At 35.6% G+C, this 23292-nt stretch overlaps 1 protein-coding gene across 32 annotated transcripts in view; it reads right to left on the bottom strand.

Annotated features, from left to right (window-relative positions):
* Positions 1-23292, bottom strand: part of HDAC9 (histone deacetylase 9) — a 927498-nt gene that overhangs the window by 637025 nt on the left and 267181 nt on the right. For 13 of the 32 annotated variants that reach the window (XM_050783060.1, XM_050783071.1, XM_050783079.1 and 10 more), the window contains exon 1: positions 890-13124. The exons of 11 other annotated variants lie outside the window; for them this stretch is intronic. In XM_050783060.1, coding sequence (XP_050639017.1) covers positions 890-935 — 46 coding nt within the window. In that variant the 5' untranslated portion in view covers positions 936-13124. Of the gene's footprint in view, positions 1-889; positions 13125-23292 lie in introns of those variants that run through there. 8 more of the 32 variants (XM_050783087.1, XM_050783093.1, XM_050783061.1 and 5 more) reach the window with 7 other exon arrangements.

Raw genomic sequence — 23292 nt, 5'->3', positions numbered from 1 at the left:
AAACCATATGAACTTTACATAAATTATAACTTGAAATAAATGAACAAACATACTCACCCACCTTTTCCTACTACACCACCTTTTCTTACTCATTAGTGCTCAGCTAGAAATTACTACAAATACATAGTAGACTTACAGTAGACTTATACTTATGACTCCAGTTATTTTTGTGGTTGATATTTTTAAAAACATGAAAAGTACTCTATAATGAGATATTTAACCTAAGTACTTGTAAAATAATAGGGGAGATATTAATTTATTGATCCTAGTAAAAAGTTAGAATATAGTAAATAGTAAAAATAATTATTAAAATTACAAAATGAGGCTAAAAAACTCAAGTCTTTTGACTCCAACTCATTTATATTTTGAACAAGTATTAGACAAATGACTGTAAATATGCAATTTCCAACTTATTAAAAGTAACCATTGTTATGAATAGCGAAATATGTTATATGGTTAATACCTCTGTTTGCCTGTACCAAATGCCTTGTCCTTTTTATAATCTGTAACAGCCAGTCACTACCATGGCATCACCGACATGACCATAAATGCCATCAAACACAACCAAGTCTGCCAGGAGCTGTTCAGCTAGCCAAAAAGCTTTTTTTCTGTCAACCCTGGTAGATCATAGGCTAGACTAGGTCTGGGCCTAGCTTATAATCTTAGGGACACTGTCATGATGTTCTCATGTTTAAAAATTTGCGGAAAATAACAGCTCTGCCCCTCTTACTCTTCTATCAAAATGTTTTAAACCATTCAAGAATGACACTAGGAGTGGGAAGAAGTATCTATACTAAGCGAGCCAAAGTCTTTAAAGGGTCATAGTCTTCATTTAACATCAGACATGGTCTTCACTTAAGGGAAAATACAGACCTGGAAAATAGACTACCTTTTCTCACCAGCTCTTTGCTGTGGTTCAACCATCTTCCTGCCATGCCTGTCCTGGTTTGGAGGTTTGAGAAGCTCTTGGTAGATCAGCAGGGCTTGGGTTGCAGGTTTGAGAAGCCCTTGGTAGACCAGCTAGCTCTAGATGTCTCATGGGCGTCCATGTATTTCATTCTGTCTGGAAAGTTTCATATTCATACAGTTGCAATGATTGTGTTCAATCTCCCTAGCTTGGTGGCTTTGAACTTGGCTCGCACATTGGAATCACCTGGGAAACTTTCAGAACTATTCACACTTGAGCTTCGTCAAAGACCAAATCAGAGTTTATTGAATGTGAGTTACCTTACTGGGTTAGCTGAGCTCATTCAGCTTCCATGAATGCTTCATATGCAGTAAGAAACTCAATGGTTCAAAAAGATCATCCATGTCATTGCAGGTTACTATTCAATTTTAACTCAAAGGGTCCCTAAGTTAGCATAAGATCTGTCGTTACCTCAAGAAGCTCAGGATATAGCAGTTAAGAGCACCAAAACGTCAATCTCCAGACTGAGGAAAAACATATGACCAATGTCAAAAGATCTCTGAAGTCTGTTTTTGCCCATTGCAAGGCAAGTTAACCTGGGAAATTGAACCATTACACATTTTCTACCCACAGCATCATATCAGTGGAAACTGATGTCCTTAATCATTTTAGACAACTTTACAGAAAAAAATCTTGATTCCATAATTATTTACTTCATACATATTAAAAAGGTATGAGAAAAGAGAATGGATAGCTGTGATAGAATGCAGCAACTAATATTTCGCCCATTGTTTCTGCTATTGTGTCTGTATAGTACTTCTCAATGTAATTAGTTCCTATTTTTGTTTGTTTTTGGTTTTGTTGTGGAATTCCTAATGTGTTCTAATGCATGTATTATGAAAGACACAATAGATACCAAAATAGATTATCTTATACTAGAATGTTGGAATCGATGAGATAAAATATACAAAAAGATATTTCAGCTCAAGCATACATTTAGTTAACTCATTTAACCAAAATTTTAGTGGAAAAAAATGATTTTGAAAAATTCATTCATCTTCCTTCTTAACATTAATTTTAACAGTTAACAATAAAGGTGCTACATACTTTCTACATGAAAAACAAAACAAAATCTCCTACACCTAAACATCCACATTAAACTTGTTTTTGAAGGGGAAAAGTGTACACCTACATATTGTTAAACTGAAATCCATACTTCAATTATTGCTGCAGAGCAACTGGCAAGGTTTGTTTAGCAAATTTCATGCCAAGATTCTGAAGTATGCAGCCTACCCCTTTCCACACATAATTCAATATAAACACTTTTCTTCTGACAGACATTCTGAAAGATCAAAGTGCAGAACAAAGGCAAAGAGTGACATGATGCGCGAGTTCTGGACTATTGAGACGAATGGATAGATTAGCCAGAAAATGCACGATGACACCTCAGACCTGCAGAAGTGGTTCTGTTTATGTGATTACAGTTTCAATGCTTAGGAGACCCAAACCTCTAAACAGCCTTTTTCCTCTACGTCCCTACAGGAAACTCTGCAATATTTCAACAAGCCCATCCATCAATGCCAATCAGTGCAATTCACCTGACATCTCATTATAGGTTTTAAGCAACTGGCTGTCATCTAGAAGAGAACAAATAGTTCATTACACAAACCATTATGGACCAAATAGAACCCTTATGCAAAATGCATCAAACAGAATCCAGTATATTGCTAGCAAGGGCTAGATAAAAGTCAAATAAAATAAACTGGCTATTGTGGAATATGCTTCTTACAGAGCACAATGATCCAATTGCCTTACACTTATGATTTACAGACTAACATTATAAAAAGCAGTGTTCAGCTTGCTAAACAAAGAAATATGGTTTTATGCATATATACTTGAGGTAGAGAATTAGATTAAGAGTGAAGTTTTAACTACATGGATTTCTCTGATCTAGAAGGAGAAAAAAAGGAGAATGTTTGGGTTCACTAGCTAGAGTTCAATATTTTCAGCAATTTCCAGCCACCCTCTAAATTAATGTTTTCAGCAATGTCGTATACCATCATGTTGATTTTAGAATATGGCAAAACATCAAAATCCTGGCCAATGTTACTCCTTTCACTGCTAGCTTGGAAGGATATGCAATTAATTATGTTACAGATTTATGGGATTCTAACTAGAACCACACTGACTGGATTGCTAGTGAGTACAGGGAGAAGGTAATCCAGTTGGGGCTGGAATAACCTATGGAATACATGCACAATGGTTTGTAGGAATAAACTTGCTTTCTTAATAGTCTGTGCTCCATTCATTTAAAATTCATACTTCTTTCCCTTTCAGTATCATTATCTCTATTGACAAGTTTTATTTGTAGTTACAAAAATATGAACTGAAAAAGTAAGTCTTAAACATCTTATTTAAAAAATTCTTCTTGAATATGCTTTCAACCTACAAAAAAAAAAATTATTGCACTGGCAGGTGGTGGGAAAGTTGATCTTATAATTTTTTCCTACGCTGGAATAATTTAAAGATCCTCTATAAACTTTATTTCCCCTCAGAGCAGCAGTTACACTGATGCAAACAATCCCATTTGGGATGATGGCAGGGACAGACACAGTGAGCAGCACACTTCCTCAATCATCCCTCTGAGTCTCTCCTTGATGGACCTTGAAATGCTTTTCATGACTTGCTGAACCTTGAAACACTGTTCGTGGCATTTAGAATAACAATAGCAGATATCTTGACTTAATCGGCCTCCTGTACTGCAAACTCCACAGCATTTAGGGAAAATGTATTTCATTTATAGTTAGAAATTCCACAAAGGAGTCATTAAATAAAGTATAGATATCAAGCTCAAGATGAAATATTCTCAGGATTTTAAGGTAAGGACATTAACCTACAAATATTCAAAAGAGAAGAAAAAAGAAGGAGAAAGAAAAAAAGGAAAAAGAAAAGGTAAAGAAAAAGAGGAGAAAAAAACAGAGAATAGATCTGCAATACAACTGTCCTGGTTCACTTTCAGAGAACATAGTAAGCATATTATTACAATATTTTAAATACCGCTAAAGAAAATAATGATACAGTTAATTACTTTTTTCTTGAATTTGAGGTCACTAAAAGATTTTTTAAAGTGTAAAACAATTATTTCCATAAGAATTTCACTATTCTGCTGTTACACTGAGACAAAACAAACTCAAATAATTCATTTATGACAATTCAGAATTTTATTTCTAATTCAAAAAAAAAATAGAGACACAGAAGGATCTAGTAAATTATTTTAAATAGAGATATGTGGAAATGCTTTTCACTTTAAACATATAAAAGATCCTGAGGTAGAGCAAAAGGAAAAGAGATATAAGAAAACCCTAAATGCCCATACATAAATAATGTGAAAGCACTTGGCCAGTTGGAATATTTTTCATGGGCTGAAAAATGGGTTTAGTAGATTTTTAAACTAATAGCAGATGGAATACAAGTTTAACTTATAATCACTATCTAGATATTTATAAGTATTTTTATCAGCAATATATTCAAGTATAAGGCTGTGGCCTACATAGTGAGTTCATCAATTACAACCCCTGTTCCTCCTCAGGGGAACCACAGAGAGGCATTTCTCTCTTTGGCTTGGCTACTACTTCGGTAGGAATTTCTGTATTCTGTTTTGCCTCCCTGAGTGTGTGTCTGAAACCTGGACATGTTCTTCCTTTTTCTCCAATATTACTCAAGTGGATCATCATAAAGCTCAGAGAGTGGAAAGGGTTAATCCTTATACGCGGCATAAAGGGGCAGATGGGAAAAGGTATAAAATAAACTGACAGCCATTTTTTCATAAAATTAATATAAACCTTGGGGTTTTATTTTTCCAGAAAATAAAGCACGGTTTGGCAAAACAAAATGTTTTGCTCTATAAACAGAGTGTACATGAGAAGGAAAGCTCCCAGCAATGGAACCAAACAGAGTTCAGAAACAGAAACTGCGTGTTTGAGATATAAGAAATTTGATATATGGCAAGAGTGGCACTGCCGATCACCGGTTAGTCAGGGATATTTGGTTAGCCATATGGAAAACAAAAATGAAACTGGATCCCCACCTCATACCAAACATAAAAAAATCCCAGATGGATTAAAAGGTAAAGTGATAGATCACTTTCATCTAAGAATAAAATATGGGACGATATCTTTATGACCTTTCATAGGAAAGAATTTTCAAACAAGACATTAAAAAGTATTAACTGTTTAGTTAAAAAAAAATAAGTTTAAATCCATCAGAAGTAAAGCTTCCATTTATCAATGACACTAAAAGGAAGTGAAAAGATGATATGCAATCTGGGAAAAGATATTGGCAACATAATATTGACACAGGAATAGTATCAAATTATTCCAATGACTTCCGTAAGTCAACAAAAGATAGAAACAACCCAGAAGAAAGCAGACAAGGCAGGCATTTCCTATAAGTAGAAACACTATGTTGAATAAGTAGCAAATCAGTAAGTTTCAAAAGATAGTCAACCTCATGCTAATCAGGAAAGTGAAAATGATCACATGAACATTCTCCAAATGACAAAAATGAAAAAATCTAAATATACTAGTGTTGGGAAAGATGGGAAACACTAGGAGCTTTCATACACTGCTGATGGGCATATACATTGATTCCAAACATCTTCAAAAATAACTTGGAATTATCTTATACAGTTGTACATGCTTCCATCCTATGACTCAGCTCAGTAATTCCACTTCCAATATACTTTATACCCATACATGTACCAGAAAACATGCACAAGTATGTTCAGAAAACGACTGACATAATAGGAAAACCTAAAACAACGTAAATGCCTATCAAGAGGAAATGAGATAAGCAAATGTCATTTATTCAAGGAAGAAATATTAAAGTGCATTTAAAAATGAATAAATGCAAACACCACTGTAATTTCTAACACTATAGTTTATACATACAAAAGAAACAAAGCAAAAGGCATGCATACCTATTCTGTTCGGTTTCTACAGAATTTTTACCAATTTTTATGCCATTCAAATTTCAATATCAGATGTGTTATACAAAAATCTGATACACTTCTTCTCCTGAAAAATAGGAAGAACAGGTGATCCCAGACACACATGCTTGCAAGGACTAGTCTCATGGCCCCCATCCAGCTTGATTTGCACATTTATGATATCAACTGGGCTTCTCTATGCATCTAGGTTTGCAAACCCTTAGAATGCACTGGAATTAACAATGGCTTTCTTGGAATGATGGAATTAAATATGATTATATGTCTTCTATTTACTTATCTGTACCTTTTTATTATTCTGAAATGAACATCTATTACTTCTGGAAAAAGAAACAAAAGCATTATTTTGATGTATATTCTGAAAGAAAATGAAAAAATCCCATACAGATGGGAAGAGAATGAGAAACTACTTATACAGAAAGGTAGTGAATGCTACATATTAAGAATTGCATAGTAATAAAACTAGCCAAATTTAAGAGATTTTAATAGGCATACTTCATCCAAAGCATTTTCTATAGATTTTTTCTTATTAAACTGATAAAGTACACAATATGTAGAAGATGGGACAATCTAACTAAAAGCATCATTTTACATAAAAATAAAAGAGTCAATACATTTGAATTTCAAGCTGAAAATGAAATATGAGTCAGGTGAATAGCTATGAGGATTTCTTTTAGAAACCAAGTTATAACTCTGCGACTACAAAGATGGAAAGGTGCCTTATAGCAAAGACCTAACAGCACTGCCAAAAAAATGACATCTGTCAGTGACATATATTCTCACATTTTTTAAAGGATAAAGAAAAAAGAGTGGCTATGGAATTAATGCATCCCACCCCTTGGCTCTTGGCTCTCAGCTGTGCTCTTTTGTAGTGTATCCATATAAAAGTTCATCAGCCAAGAAGGCTCTTGGCCAAGTGTGACTGAAGGACCAGAACCCATGGAAGAGTAGGCACAAGCCTTGACTGGCATTGTTGCCAGTTACTTTGGGGCAGAGAAATTCTACTGGTACAAATTCTAGGTCTGGTGTCCTGGGCCAATTGCCATGATCCAGAACCTTTTATTTCCAAAGTTCTATGCTATGTCAACCCATTGTTTTCTTCTAAAGCACACAGAATACTGCCAAGTAATAACTGACCCTGTTTGTGACAGAACCTCCACTTCCATGAGTCACTTTGTAACAGATTTGTCCGTTTTTGAATAAGCCTTGCTTAGAGTAGTTCTGCAATTATCATCACCCATGATCAGTTTCCCTCCAGCTTATCTCTATATAATACATAAAGCAACAGAAATTAAGGAGATTAGGAATAAGCATTAAATTATAGCAGTGGGGAATTTTATTTTTCAAATAAAATTTTGAAATAAATATTTTTCAAATAGTCTGTCATTTGATGTTTCAACCATAATCTATGATTCCTGGATGCTTTGGGTGGTAACAGAAAACAATTTTTAATGGAGAAGAAATTGACAGAAAAAAACAAACAAACAATTGAAAACCATAAAGGATAAAAGTAACCAGCAGAGGAACGCATCAGGCATGATGTTACATTCATTTAATCTTCTCTTAACCCCTTTTGGAAATTACTATTAGTTATTATTACTACTGTTATTAAACTCAGAAAACTGAGTTTTTCATTTTAGAAAAAGTTTAACTATAATTTACCCAAAGGCATAACTAAAAAGTAGATGTGGTGTTCAAATGCCATAGTCTGCTCTCTACAAGAGCCCACACTTTTTAAAATATAAAATTATTCAAATGTAGGCTTTATTTGCTTTTTTATAAAAAAAAGTCATAAAGACTATAAAAGTCAAGTCTTTCAAAAATAACTTTATTACTCCTTGTTAGTTCCTTGACTGCATTTTCTATTCCTATACTAAGGATTATTGGAGAAAGAAGAAAAAATATTGCAAAAATGATTCACCACACTTTCATGTTACAGTTCTTTATTCCTACTCAATACTTTCATACAATGTCAGGAGATCCTTTATACTAGGGATGGTGAATGTGCAAAGCATACACTACTGTGTCTCTCTACTTACAATGAGAGGAACTGCTTATTACATACATAGCTCGTATCTGTTTATATTATGTTGGCTTTGGAAGCCTTCTCAACACAATATTCCATGTAGCTCTACCTATCAGAGTTCACACTAGATCTAAAATTTATTTACAACTCTACTTCTATCTCACTCACCAAAGTGGTTCTAAACCTATCAAAACACCAGTTACCAATAATATTCCTGCCCTACTTATTCTCAGCAAACAGCCCTGAAGACACCTAATTACATATCTTTTTTCTTATTGACCTCACTCTTTCCATCTTTGCACTAGTCTATGAAGGTGTTTTTCTGAAACTTACCAGCTGTCAGTGTTTTTCAAACACTGTTTGCCCCATCTCTTAGCTATCCATGCCTTCATGTATTCATTGCTTTTAAAATCTTTTACGCTTTGTGACACTTTCGCTCCACCTGCACACAGACTCAACTTTTTCTTGTTCATAAAAATAAATTTCCCTTCGATTCTGCTACATTTTAAATGTATTATCTAACATTTTTTCAACCCTGATTAATTTTTGAGCTTCTTGAAAGAGTTATCAATACGTGATTTCTCTCTTTTATTTGCCACCTGTTCATTCTTCTGTTTTCTCCACTAAAGGTCTAGCAGGAAAACTCGAAGGTTTGTTTAGTCTTAATCTCATTTGTCAACTCTGCTGCACATTAGGTTGTAGACCAGGACTTCTCAAACTTTAAAGTGAATCTCCTGGGATTTTGTTAAAATGCAGATTTAGATTCCTGGGGCTTTGGGGGGCCTGAGATTCTGAATTTCTGGAAAGTATCCAGGATGCCCATGCTGCTGGTCCAGGAGTGATGCCGAATAGCAAAGGTATAGATAATTCTCTATTTTTGAATGACTGTCTCTTCTTTTTTACTTTCAAAACACACCCCATGCTAATTCTCACCATTTTCTGACTGTCCTTTTCCTGCCTCCTTATTGCTTCTTTTTTCTTCCTTGTGCCTAAATGTTTATTTCTAATGTTAATACAAGTAATAGTATTATTTTGAGCATTTATCATATGCCAGTGCCGCAGACCTTATACTGATTATCTTAATCCTCACAGGAGTCCATGAGAAAATTTTCATTTTAAAGATGGTTAAATTGAGGTACCATTACTAACACTGCACAGCCAGACTGGAACAGGGATTCGGCCCCACGCAGTTTAATTCAAAAGCCTGGGATCTTCAGCAATCCTGCCTCACACAGACGTTCAAGAAGCCTTGAGCACGTCAGTGATGCCAACTTTGCATCCTGAAAATAAGTGGACAAAAGAAGTGATAAAGAAGGAAAAAGGCTGCTGAAAAGACGATTATGAACTGTTGTGGGAAATTTTATAGACAGATATTGTAAAATAGTGAATGGCTTGCTATTGAAAAATAATCTGAAAGCCCATCCATTCAGAATTAAATTCTGGGACCTAAAGATCTTTAGGAAAAGTTAGATTCTGAAAAAATATTCATGGTAAGGCATTGCAGTAAGAAAATCAAATGAATTCTGGGGCAGTCAGTATCCTTTCAATGCAAGTCATTGGACCAAATAATGAGATGCCCTTTGTATAAAAAAATTGAGATTGAAGATCAACCATGAACACAAAGAGGAGACACCTGGTAATGTCCCTGTTTGTCTCTATTTATGTCTTCCTCACTGTTCAGTCCATTGGCTTTCTCTAATTAATCCTTATAACACTGCACTTTGGAGGGGCAAATCAGAAACAGAAAATACCTCCATTTTGCAAATAGGAAGCAGATGCAGAAACTTAGTGGTTCTTAGTAAATCAATAACAGAACTTCAAAATCAAGTCTAACTTAGATGCCACTGATTTATTTACATAGCACAGTACCAAATGCAAATAATAATAACCAGTTTTTTCTTTCTTAAGAAAATGAACAATCAGAAGTCTCCAAAATTTATTTTTTCTCTTTGCAAATCTAGGCCAAATTCTACAAAAATGGACAAATGTGTGCCAGTTCTATCTCTAGGATTAGTATGTTTCTTCTAAAACCCACAATTACTAGATAGAATCCTTGTCCATTAATCCTCACAATCAGCTTTAGAAGTATCTAAGATCAGACACCAGGAAGTTGCAAAATATATATATACCTCATTTGACATTAAGAAAAAGTAAAGATGGAAATTATATGGAAAATCTACCATGGTGAAAATAAAAGCCTTGGATTAAAGGCTTTAGGAAAAACCACCTTATTAAATCCTAGCCTTCCTTAAAAAAGATAAATAGAATTAATTATAACCAATGGTTGTAATTATTTTCAAAATGTGCTTTTCTTGACATAAACATTCTTTAATCAATCCAAAATACAAAAATGCTTACTAGTGAGTTTACTATTTTAATAAGCTGTATCAACACAAGTCTGAAACTGGTATCTCCAGGTATTTGAATCAATCTGGGATAAGTCTCTTTTGTTCTACCATAAATTCAACACTTTCAGTCAAGCATAGATTTTTACTAGAAGAAATATACAAACTAGATATAACAGTGCATATTTTCTGACCTTAAAAGACATAAACCAGAACTCGATTCAAGATTCTCTACCTTCAAATATGAGACTCATGATAATTATTGCTAAGATATAAATGTAGCATGAAAGCCAGTACATGAAACTTAAAATCACCAGCAAGTTAAGTTGCTATCAGATTATTTTTCAATAGAAATCCATTCACTCTTTCACAATGTCTGTCTATAAAATTACCTACAATATGAATAAAGCTTAAAAAAAAAATTCATGAATCCAGGGCCAATTTTGCTTATTTTTTCTTTTACACTTTACATTTATACTCATAATTCCAAGCTATTAAGAGCTGTATACTATATACCTACTTATTTTTATAAGGCCTTTCAGAATCATAAATCTCCAAATTCCCCAATATTTAGAATCTATATCATGATTTTAATGACTGGATCATCTAAGTTACCAAGAAACTTGTTTTTAAGTTACCATGATTGTTAAAAACCAAGTATTAGTATTTTTGTTAAAAACCAAAGTTCTTCTACAAAGATAATAGAAAAATATAATTTTCCTCTAACACAGATATATAGAGAAATTAGGTTTGCAACACATAAGCATCACAGATTTCTATTCTGTGACAACAGAATCCTATGATCTCTGCAATTCTGTTAGCGAAATTTGGAAATGAGGACTGGAATATAATAAATGTGGAAAGTCCACATGGTCAAGTATGAAAGGTTAGATCATTTGCAGCCTAACAGCTCATTCTGTTCTCCCAGAAACAATTCATAATCAGTGAGGAGAGCTACGACACCTAGGAGAATTGGAGAATGTGCTGGTGCTCCATTTGCTCCCCCTCTGGTGACTCCTTAGGAGCAGGGAAAGCAGTAAGTTAGCCTAAGAAGGTGGCCCATGCTGAGTCAGCACTTGTCCTTGAACCAAGAAATTCCAGAAGGGCGGGGAGCTGGCAAGGAGAGAAGGGAAGAAATAAGGAGCACTTGGAAGAAAACAGCATATCATGTACTGACGGTGAGTCTCCCGAGTGTATCCGGAATAAGTTGGCTTTATGCCAAAATGTTTTTTTCTCACTCTCTCTTTGCAATAAAGGAAATAATACATTAAAGTGTTTTGTGGACTATGGACAATTTGGAAAATTACACATTTGCAACAGCATTGCTCTATGAATTAAAGTTAAGGTCTTTTCCTTAAACAGAAGTAGTATTAACCATATAGTCAACAGAAATCTAACCCTCAGTAAAATTTTACGCCTATTGAGTCAGTTAAAGTGTTTCTAAAGTAAGAGAAATGAACGTTTCTTTTGGTTTCCCTGGTGCAATATAACTTAATATAATTATTTACCAAATATACAGAATAAGAATGTTTAAATTGAAATAATTAAATTTCAATTTAAAGGTTTTCCGGTCTTCTTGGGGGCAGTGGTCAAAAAGGGGTAGGGAAGGGAGTGAATACTACCCAAATAAATCGACATGCAATAGATTAGATGTTTGAAATGAATTGAAAGCAGTCGTCTAGGTAACTTCAGGAGAGAGGTGTGGGTGGATAAGAGGCTTTCATCGCCATTTACTTTCACTTACTTATGTATTGTTTGAGATTTTTAATGGGTACCTGTAATTTTTGGAATTTAATATTTTAGGAGAAGAAAACCCAGTTTTTCTCCTTGCTAGGCTTGATCAGAGAAAGGAATACGTCTCTCCAACTTTCAATACCTTAGTATAGTCTATAAAATACATTATTGTTCATAGTTAGAAGGTATGTAGACAAAGAACCACCTGGGAGGAAAAAAAAATTTGCTAACTAAAGCACTTTCTTATAATTCTCAGAACAGGAGAAACACCATTCCATTCTGGAACTAGGCTATTTTGGAAGAAACTTAATGAACTGAAAATTTGCCTCTAACTGTGGCATGTTACAAAACTGATCCCAGACAAGGATAATTATTCTGCCATTTATTTAAATAATTTTTAGGTATATAATTTACTGCTAATTAATTTACCCATTGATCATTATTTGTCTAGTATGAAAGTCAATCATTCAAGTATTATGCATAAAGAAACGCTCTACACACTGAAAGTAAATAAGTATAAAAAAATGCCAACTCTTGGAAGTAAACATTTTTACTGGTATAACAAGACAAATAAATAAAAATTGTCAGCAATGTAGTGCATAATAATTTTGAAATGAGCGGTGCCAAGAGTGCTGTAGTAACTAAATGAAAGGAATACATTATTCTTTGAGGAAAGAATATGGAAATCTTCAAAAAGAAGATGAGATTGAAGTGGACCTTGAAAGATGAAAAGAATTTGTTAAAGTGACAGGTGAGAGGAAAAGCACTGAAATGGTCATTCTTAAATTCTCCTTTTTTTTCCATAGCAAATGGGGAGCCTCCGGAAATTTTTGGCTAAAGGGATGTACAGAAAGTATAGGGAAAAAGATTAAAGTGAGGATAACAAGTCATAAGGTTGATGCGTGTTTCTAGAAAAAGGAAAATAAAATAAGGAGAAGATACTAAAAAATATTACCAAAGGACATTGGGTCTAAATGACTGAAGGCATATGAAAGGACTGAGGAAAAACTTGAAAATTTCACTTATGTAAACAAGAAAAATGATGGCACAAAGGAAGTCCACTTGGTGGCAGATACGAGTTTTGTCATAAATGTTTAAAAGTAAATGAAAATGGGCCAGGCGCGGTGGCTCAAGCCTGTAATCCCAGCACTTTGGGAGGCCGAGACGGGCGGATCACGAGGTCAGGAGATCGAGACCATCCTGGCTAACACGGTGAAACCCCGTCTCTACTAAAAAATACAAAAAACTAGCTGGGCGAGGTGGCGGGCGCCTGTAGTCCCAACTACTCGGGAGGCTGAGGCAGGAGAATGGCGTGAACCCGGGAGGCGGAGCTTGCAGTGAGCTGAGATCCGACCACTGCACTCCAGCCTGGGCGGCAGAGCGAGACTCCGTCTCAAAAAAAAAAAAAAAAAAAAAAAAAAAAAGTAAATGAAAATGTAGGAATATACATAGGATAAGAGGTTAGGACTGGAGATTAATCTCTTAATTACAATTATAGTTGAGTCCAAGAAAGCATAAAATCTTTCTGAAAACAATCTAGAACCAGAAGAGCAGAGGAGAAAGAAGCGAGGAGTTGAGAGAGGAGGAGAATCTGAGGGTGGAAGGTGACCATGTCCTGTGGCAATGCTAAGGCAGAGGAGAAGGTGGTGTCAGCAGGAGCCCCAACTGCAGGGCAAAATGAGGGTTAAGAAAATGCTCTTGAGTGTGGTTAGAAAATCACCAAAGTGGCCGGACACGGTGGCTCACACCTGGAATCCCAGCACTTTGGAAGGCCGAGGTGGGCGGATCACCTGAGGTCAGGAGTTCAAGACTAGCCTGGCCAACATGGTGGAACCCTGTCTCTACTAAAAATACAAAAATTAGCTGGGAGTGGTGGCGCATGCCTGTAGTCCCAGCTACTCGGGAGGCTGAGGCAGGAGATTTGCTTGAACTCATGAGGCAGAGGTTGCAGTGAGCTGAGAGTACGCCACTGCTCTCCAGCCTGGATGACAGAATGAGATTCCGTCTCCAAAAAAAAAAAAAAAAAAAAAATCACCCGAGCAACCTTGCTAGGTCCCTGGAGACACAAAGCAGGTGCTGGGGGCTACAGCCACATGCAAGTTCATTGTACTATTTGCTCTACTTTTATGTAATTTTGAATTTTTCATTCTCAAGTTTTAGAAAATGTGAATGAGAGTTGAGGAAATGCAGGTTAGTGGAAGAAGAGAAGTAGGAGCATAGTTTGGGACAACAGCTAATATCCTTCCTTCCCTGTACCTTCACTGCCACAATTTATTATTTATTTTATTTTATTTTAGACAGAGTCTCACTCTGTTGCCCAGGCTGGAGTGCAATGGTGCGATATCAGCTCACTGTAACCTCCACCTCCCAGGTTCAAGTGATTCTCCTGCCTCAGCCTCCCAAGTAGCCGGGTGTGCACCACCACGCCCTGCTACTTTTTGTATTTCCAGTAAAGGGGTTTCGCCATTGTTGTTGAGGCTGATGTTGAACTCCTGATATCATGTAATCTGCCTGTCTCAGCCTCCCCAAGTGCTGGGATTACAGGCGTGAGCCACTGTGCCTGGCCTCACTGCCCCAATTCAAGAAAGAAGTACTGGGCAGTGATGAACAGTACAGGTTTTAGCATAAGGCCTTCTGGGTTGAAATATTAGTCCTACGATTTATTAGCTGTTGTGCTTGGGCAAATTATGGCAAATCACCTAATCAGGTATTAATTGACTACTACTGACTATGTGACAGGTACTTTGCATACATTTTTTCACATAATCGTGACCACATTCTTGTAAAGTGGTTATTATATCTCAATTTTCCACTTCAGAAATATCAGCGAGGGAACCGGTATCTAAAGTTACAGCTCATAAGTGGTAAAGCCAGGAATCAAATGTATGTCTGTAAATTCTAGTAATATCTAGTTTTGTGTTCTTAAGTAGTAAATGATATAGAGAAAGAATAACCTATGGTACCATGTATTTGATTAAAAGATAAGTTCCTAACAATGATATCAAAGGATATATAGGTGTACTTATCAAGTTCTTCATGTTCTCATCTGCTCCCGTATTTCAATTTTTCCAAATTCCAGCCCTCAGAGAGAAAAACATTCATTCAAAGTTGCTTAGATTGCCTCTGCTTTTAAAATCAATGCCAGTTTGCATAAAAATCACAAGATATTAATGTTTCCAAAATCACTTTTAAATGTCCCACTAATCATTAACTACTGTCTCAACATAGCCACATTTAACAAGCTAAAAGCTATTTATAACTTTATAGGAAAAAAACCTTTTTCTTCTATCCCCTACATAAGTGTTTGTGCTCCCAACATCAGTGGACTCAACACATTACTTCCCATTCCTAAACTGCAGGTGAAACTCAGTTGCAAGAGCATTTTTGTCTAGATCACAACCACCTTCTAAACTTGTTTGTTGTTGTTTTGTTTTGTTTTTGAGATGGAGTAGCTCTCTGTTGCCCAGGCTGAAATGCAGTGGCACCATCTCAGCTCTCTGCAACCTCTGCCTCCCGGGTTCAAGTGATGCTCCTGCCTCAGCCTCCCTAGTAGCTGGGATTACAGGTGCCCACCACCACACCCAGCCACTCCTTCTAAACTTCTGCCACATTCATGTGAGCCCCTCTCCAATCCAATCTCCAGAGAAAAATGAGAATAATCCTATCAAAAGCAAAATCAGATAACGTCACTGTTTTTCTTTTGCCCTCTGAAGCCATCACTCAACCTAGAAACAAATCCAAACTCCTCACAAAGATCTTTCATTCCTGGCCAGTTACCTCCCCAAGCCACATCTTAGTTTATTTCTTCAGTCACAGTGAAACACTTAGACACTAGTTCAGTTTCTGCAACAAGCCATGCTCCTTCCTGATTCAGGGCCTTCTCATACTCTGTTCCTTTGCCCGGAGAACTCTTTGCCCAATACTTTATGTGGAAGGGCCACCTAAGTTCACCTCTTCAGACATTCTTTCCTACTTCTCTAGCCTAAAGTTGGCCCCAAGGGTTATATATACTTCCTGACCTTTTTCTTCTTAGAATTGATTTCAATCTGTAATTATGTATTGTTATTTTTTGTTTAAATACTGTTTTGTCTGTCTCCTACACTGGCTATAATTCCACAAGGGCAGAAATTGTGTTTGTGTTCTCTTCCTTCTGCTTTATTTCCTTCTCTCAATAAACAATCAAACAATGCCTAGCACACAATTGGCAAGCAATCAAAGTTTATTGGGGGAAAAAAAGGAGAAAGGAGACGAGAGAAGGAGGGAAAAAGTCAATTTAACTGCTAGGATCACCCAAATACACTTTTTTAAATCACTGGTTAAAAGTCTGTTCAGGCATTTCTCATTATTTCTTAATATTGATTGATTGATGTCTCTTCTTTTTCACATATATATTAGATTGGATATATAGGAAGAATGTCAGAAACAAAGTAAAAATAAGACATAGTGAGGGGGACCTAAAACTGTTTTGGGTTTCTACACTAAAATCAACTCTGATAAATCCTGTAAGATTCTGTAAGATCCTAGAATGGTACAAATTTCCAGGTATTTTAAAAATTCAATGATCATAGGGAAAATGCCATTAATTGTGGAGATGAGAAGAGGCAAGGCATTTCTTAAAATGACTTTCAGGTATATATTTTAATGCTAGCTAATTTACCTTTCTGACCCTTATTTGTTGGCTTCTACTGTACATAAGACTAATAATAAATAATTAAATGAAAAGAACAACAATCAGAAAACACACCAGGATGTTTATGTCTTACAATTTTAAAAATTCTTACAGATTTTAAATCCTGCATCCCTAGCTATTCATACGTTGAGGAGGACTCTGCATTTATCTTTTGGCATAGCCTAATTCGTCTGATGTGATCTGATGAACTTGTAAGAGTCAGGAATTCTTATGACAATCTCCTGGGCTTCAACCCCCCACCCTCCATGTGCAAATACTGGTTTTATTTTTTTGTAAAATAAAAAATAGTCAAAAGACACTGACTATTGTCTTTACCTAAAAATCAAGCTCTCTAAAGGAAAAAGGTTGTGAGAGTTTCAACTGAAAGTACTCCTATGTTCCCCTGTAGAGACAGCCAAAATATCTTTCAAGAACATTAAATAGCCAGAGGTGAAAGGGAGCAGCTAACAGGAAGGAAGGGAGGATTCATTTGCAGGAGTCACTATAGGAAGGTCCTCCACTGTGAGGTCATCAGGATGAACTAAAATTGGAGGGTTCATCTGAAACAACTGGGCATTCCCGATGCTTGGGAGTTATATGTTTGTTGTTCTTTCAAATAAAAAACCTATGTGCTGCCCTCTAGAGGCTACAAAAATAATGCAGCCATCTATTAAAAACAAAGGAGAAAGTACAGGCAGGCAGAATCTGTCTTTGCCAAATGTATGACCTAAAGTATTACATTTAGTGTCATACTTCAAATTAGAGAAGTACATTAATATCATAGATGGGAAATTCTGAAATTGATGCAAATAATGATTGTGTCTGAAGACACAATTCTGGATCTTCTTCCTTTTTTTTAGTTTTTTTACATGCATTTTTAAAAATGACTTTGCTAAGGTATATTTATATACCATAAATTTGGTCATTTAAAGGGTAGAATTCAATGATTTTAAAGTTCATTTAAACCAGGCTGTACAATTATCACTACAATCCAATTTTGGAACATTTCAGTCGCCTGCAGTAAGATTCCTCTGGCCAGTTTATGGCTAATACCCACCCATTCCTGCCCCAGCCCTTGGAAACCCAGAGTCTACTTTGTTTCTCTATAGATAGGCCTGTTTTGTTTTTAAAATAGAGACGTTTAGAATTAAACGCTCCATAACATGACAAGGCAATTCCTCCTTGTTGTAGTGCTTTTCCTTCAAAATGTCCTGCCTTGATCAGTGTCATGAAACGGGGGTTAAATCCCTCACCAAACAAAACTCTGGGGAAAAGTATCTGTAAATGCCTAATTCTCAATGTCTCGCACTCTGTATATTTAACCTTCCACAGATTTGAAGGTGATGTTAAATTTGTCTCAAATGTCTTTGAAAATTCACTCTGGGTATACTTTTAGCATGCAGTCCAACAGTCCATTTCAAAATAAGCTTTCACATCCCAAAGTTTTACAAACGATTCATGGTTTAAGTATCTGCCTTCATTAATTATGAGCAACCCATTTTGATGGAATTTTTAATCCTAAATTATTCACTTCTTATAATAATGAACTTTTTAAAAGTCTCCATTTTGAATATCTGAAGAACATGTTAGTTCTGGTAGTATAAAGAGCCTAGGTTGAAAATGAAGATTCCCAAGAATTCAGACTCTTGGAAGGTTAAGCCCAGAGGCTCTAAACCATCCTTTGTGGTGAAAATCCAGCTCTTGAATTTTCTGTGTAACCCTGAGAAGGATACTTAATTTCTCTGTACATTGGTTTCCTCATGGACAGTTGGAGATAATAAGAGTCTTTATTTCATGTGTAAAAATGGTGAGAAGTGTACTTGGAGCATAGCCCTTGGTGACTGTCTGCAATCAATATTATCTTAAAGTTATTTTACCAAGGATAATTATCACCACTTCTATTTGAGAATAAAGACTGGATTTTTAACTGGTGGTAGAAAAAAATGACTGACAATAAGCAGATTGAGGATCTGTAATTATTAATTTATCATTCCTTGTATCACATTCTCTATGGCTCTTCAAGACCAGCTGTGGCTTCAGTTCATTTCCAAGCCTAAGGAACAAACCAGGAAGAACGCAAACACTGGTTTCAGAGATAACAAGTCACATCAGAGATTACATACCCCGATGTGTTGACTGTCTTAAGCTTTTTGTATTGCCTGTTTTAGATCCTTCTGAAGGGTATTTCCCTCACCGCATCCAACTGATAAATTGCCTTTTTCCAAGAGGTCAGGTTTTGAGATCAAGGCAAAGGGAAAGTGGAGTAAATTTGGGCCTGGATAACTAAAATAAAACAAATTAAACCAAAGAAGAAAGCAAAGATAGGTATTAATGGTTTGATTTTTAAGTTCCTTTTTCTCCTAAGTAATTGATGCTTTAATTCTTAGGAACAGCACATATCTTTGTGAATCAAAACCAGTAGAGAATGAAACCACCATAATTAATATAACAAGGCCTGCTGACTCACCTCCACTAAACACAGTCTCTAAACTCCTAAATCTGCACATTAGTTGCGATTAATGCTTCTCTCCTCTTTCAAGCACCGTAGAGCAGAGCTTTATAAACAGCAAAGTGCATTAATTTAAACAAAATATAAGAAACCAATTTTTTCAAGGTGGTAAAGCTCGGCCTGCATATTTTCATTATTGCATAATGGTTACCTTTATCCCATAAACTACAAGGTCATAGTAAGGTCACAATGAAGTGGCAAATGTAATAAATGGGAAGAAAAGTAACTAGAGACCATATTTAAGGTGTCTTTTTTCCCTAGCTAGGTAAACAAATGTTCTTTTAGTATACTTCACTCAGTAGGGCTGATTTAAAATGGGTTTTCTATTTGAATCATTCATCCACACCCTATATGATGATAAAATTTCTTTTAAATTTTCTTTTTAGTGCTTTTTTTTTTTCACCTTAAAACATACGACCCAGAATTTGCTAAGTCTCAAATGGTTTGATTGAACTTAAAGGGTAAAGCCACCCTTGGCTTAGAATGTGCATACACTAACATTCAAAATAAAAGAAGGTGAAACAGGTCACACTGTTCAGATTGTGAAGATAACATTAAAATAAACAAAGAAGAACAAAATGAAAGGAATAAGTCCATGCTCTTTGTGTTTCTATAAAACCTATCCCTTACACCAGGTGGTGGTAATCTAAGACCAGTAGTTCATAATTTTAAAAAGTTGTGTACCTGCTACTTCACTATAAAACACAAAGGTGCAAAGTCTGCTTAGGCAGAAAATAGCTCGAGATCTTTCAGATCCAAATGTGTAGGTCAATGTGGTAACACAGGCCAGGCATTCTTCTGTGTTTTTCATTTATATGCTGTTGATACCCAAGATACAGCAAATAATGTCATCAATTTCCTTCAATTACCTCATAAAGGATTCATTTGCACTCGGGGAATAAAAAGGTTGCGACAGTAGCTTTAGGATCACTCAGCAGCAAGAATCGGCATTAATAGCTATCCTCAGAGGCACAGAGGGAGGGAAGAAAGTCATTTACTTAACATTCTTTAATTCTTTGTGGTATAACAAGACTATGTCATGATTTAGAGCTAAAAAGCACAGTTGTTTTGCTCACGAGAAAAGTCTTTCATAACCTACACATTTTTTGTGACACATGGAGTTATGAGATCTTAGGCTACCTTTAAATATGGTATCCCCCTGCTGAAAGCTCTCAAACAGCTTGCAGAGGAAAAAAAAAAAAAAAGAATCCCAATATTACTTTACTCCTGAGACATCAAATATCCCATGTCTTACTTTGTAAAGAAGTTTCTTTGTACAACAGTTAGATAGTGCTGAAGAAAATAACTTTTGTATGCCTGTATCATAACACAGGGTCATGTATAGCTAATTAAGCATTCTTCCTTAGGTTTGATTACATAAAGAGTTGGTTTTGTAATATAATAGCACATGAAGGTCAGTATGGTTATGAGAGAAACCTTAGATGCTATGACAAATCCAATAAATATCAGGGTATTTGTTCATAAAAGTAAAGCATTTCTCAAAATATTTTGCTGATTTGTTAAGGTACTGGAAGATATTTTGCTAGCTGCCGAGCTGACCTTCTGCAACACCCTACATGGTGAAGCGGTTAAAAGATTTTCTTAGAAGACACAGATTTGTATTTTAGAGTAAGACAGAGACAAAAACAAGGATCATGAAGTTGAGGTTCACAAGTATCTGAACCAAAGAGGGGAAAAGGGGGGCGGGGAACCAAATATCAGCTGGCTCCTTATTTGCACACTGAGATTCCCTAACTCTATATGGTAAGTCTTGTTTCCCGTCATTTTTCCCTGAATCTAGCATGCTAACCATCATCACGAAAAAGAGTTTATTTTCACCTTTACATTCCCTCTGAGTATTTAAAACGAGGAATGACTCACATCTCACAAGGCCAAGAATCTTTGAAATGAACTTCTGGAAAATTTAAAGGTACCTGAAGCTCCTGCAACAAATATAAGGCTGCACTGCCCTCCAGAGGTGACTCCCTGGCAAGTACTTTTAATCAATTAATGATATGAGGACCAAGGAACCGTGTCGCAGTAATCCTCATTGCAATTTTAGTCCTTCCATCTCAAATAGTTTTCAAAATATAGGACTAAAAAGCAGCGGCAACCAACTGCTTCCCTCTAAGCAGAATATTACATTGTCTCAGCTCTTCTATCTTCATTTTGTTTTGTTTTGTTTGAAAGTAATATTTGCTACCTCTTTGGCTAAATGTTAAATATTAATATTTTTGGTTGGAGGGCCTATTTATTCATGTACATTTTTCAGAAAAATCAGATTAAACAGACAGCCTAAGGAAAGCTTAAGAAAGTTGAGGATCCTCAGAGATAACTTAAGGTCACACAAAGAACAGTTCAGAAACAGAATATTTTACTGTCTAATTATGTTGTCATCACTTAACTGAAGCTTGAAGGGTGCCCACAGCTATTGTGAGAAAAATATAAACTCATTTTGAAATTTTTTCTTCTTGAGCTTTTGTTCTCCATAGCTATGTGATCTAGTTTTGTTCTGTTCCACACACCCCTTCAAATAGCAGATAATCTTGTATATTGTCACTTTCCACATATTCATCATCAGTTCAAATATTTTGAGATTTAAGATGAGGCTAATAATTTCTTGATAATATTGTAATAACCTGTGTGTGTGCCTGTATGAATGACTCAAAACACATCTTTTAAAAGTTCTTGACAAAATTAAACATTGTCTACACAGCAAATATTTATGTAGGGCCTTGCAAGTGCTAACTCATTTAATAATCACAACAGCTATGCAATAGATACTTTTACTATCATTCACCTTTTTTACAGATGAGACAGATTTTGAGAGGTTAACACAATCATAGAGCTGGGACATGATAGAGCTGAGATTCAACTTCAAACAGTTTAGCTTCAGTGTCCTGGTTCTTAAATTCCTCACTGTGCCTGAAATGGTAATTTAATTATACAAATCCTCCCTCCCATTATAAAAAGCATTAATAAGATTTAAAATAAAGTTAATACTTTTAATATAGTTGTCCTTTTTTGTTTTGGGGGATTTTTGTTTTATTTTACAATTCAAAACACATAGGAAACAAAAAATATTAAAACTCTGGGAGATCAAAATGTCGGAAGACAGAATGAAATTGGAAAACAAGTTTTTTGTGTGATTACTGCAAACATTTACCAAGTCATTAATCTTTAGAGGGAAAAATATTGAAGCAACATGGAAAAACATTAACTATCTTACAATGATAAATAAAAATTATATAAGTAAGTCAGGCAATGATGTATTAAAGTAGTATTACATTTGATCTTGTAAATATCAAGCAACTATTTAGTGTTTTTGAAATAAATCATTGTGATTATGTTTATTGCAATAAAAAATAAAGCAGAAAAAATTATTTACAGCTGACTACTAAATTCATGAAGGAAAAAAGGAGTTAAGAAGAGACTTTGATTCAATCACAGAGGCTGCATCAGAGACCTACAGTCATTTAACTCAAGCAGGGTTATAAAATGTACTTCAGGTTGCACTTACAAAACAATGTTCGTGCACCAAGCACAGGTCGACCAGTTACCCAACGGCTGGGTTTAGAAACTAGAAGGCCCCTGGGAAAGCAGCTCAGTAACTACAAAGCAAATGTGGTCAATGCCCAGTGTCGTTATGGGGATTAGACAGAGGTCACAGCTTCATGGAAGCACCTGCACAGCTATGACATAAGCTTATATTCAACATAAATCATATTCCCTCTGTTTTGAAAGCAAATAATAAAAGAGTTGTTCCGTGACTCTTGACCTTTATTTCTGGGAAACGTGGATTTTTCCCTTATAGCTATGGAATGTACTAACCATTCCCAGTGGGACAGACTTAGAAACCCCGTCATAGAACATATGTATAAATATCCACCTTCTCACTTCCAAAGTGATTTGCATCTTACACATCAGTAAAGTATTACTATTTTCTAAAGTAGCTTAAAATAAGGAGGGAAGGGAGAGTGAGAAGGGAGAGTGAGAAGGAAGAAAACACACAAAGAGGATACCCAAAAGGGGAAATTAAAATACTTATATTGATGAAGATACATGATTGACCAGCTAGTGATAAAGAGAAATTAGAT

This window comes from Macaca thibetana, chromosome 3 (genome assembly GCF_024542745.1).
Source record: "Macaca thibetana thibetana isolate TM-01 chromosome 3, ASM2454274v1, whole genome shotgun sequence".
Taxonomy (NCBI): Eukaryota; Metazoa; Chordata; class Mammalia; order Primates; family Cercopithecidae; genus Macaca; species Macaca thibetana.
The sequence above is the reverse complement of the archived record's forward strand: the minus strand, read 5'-3'. Positions and strand labels throughout refer to the sequence as shown.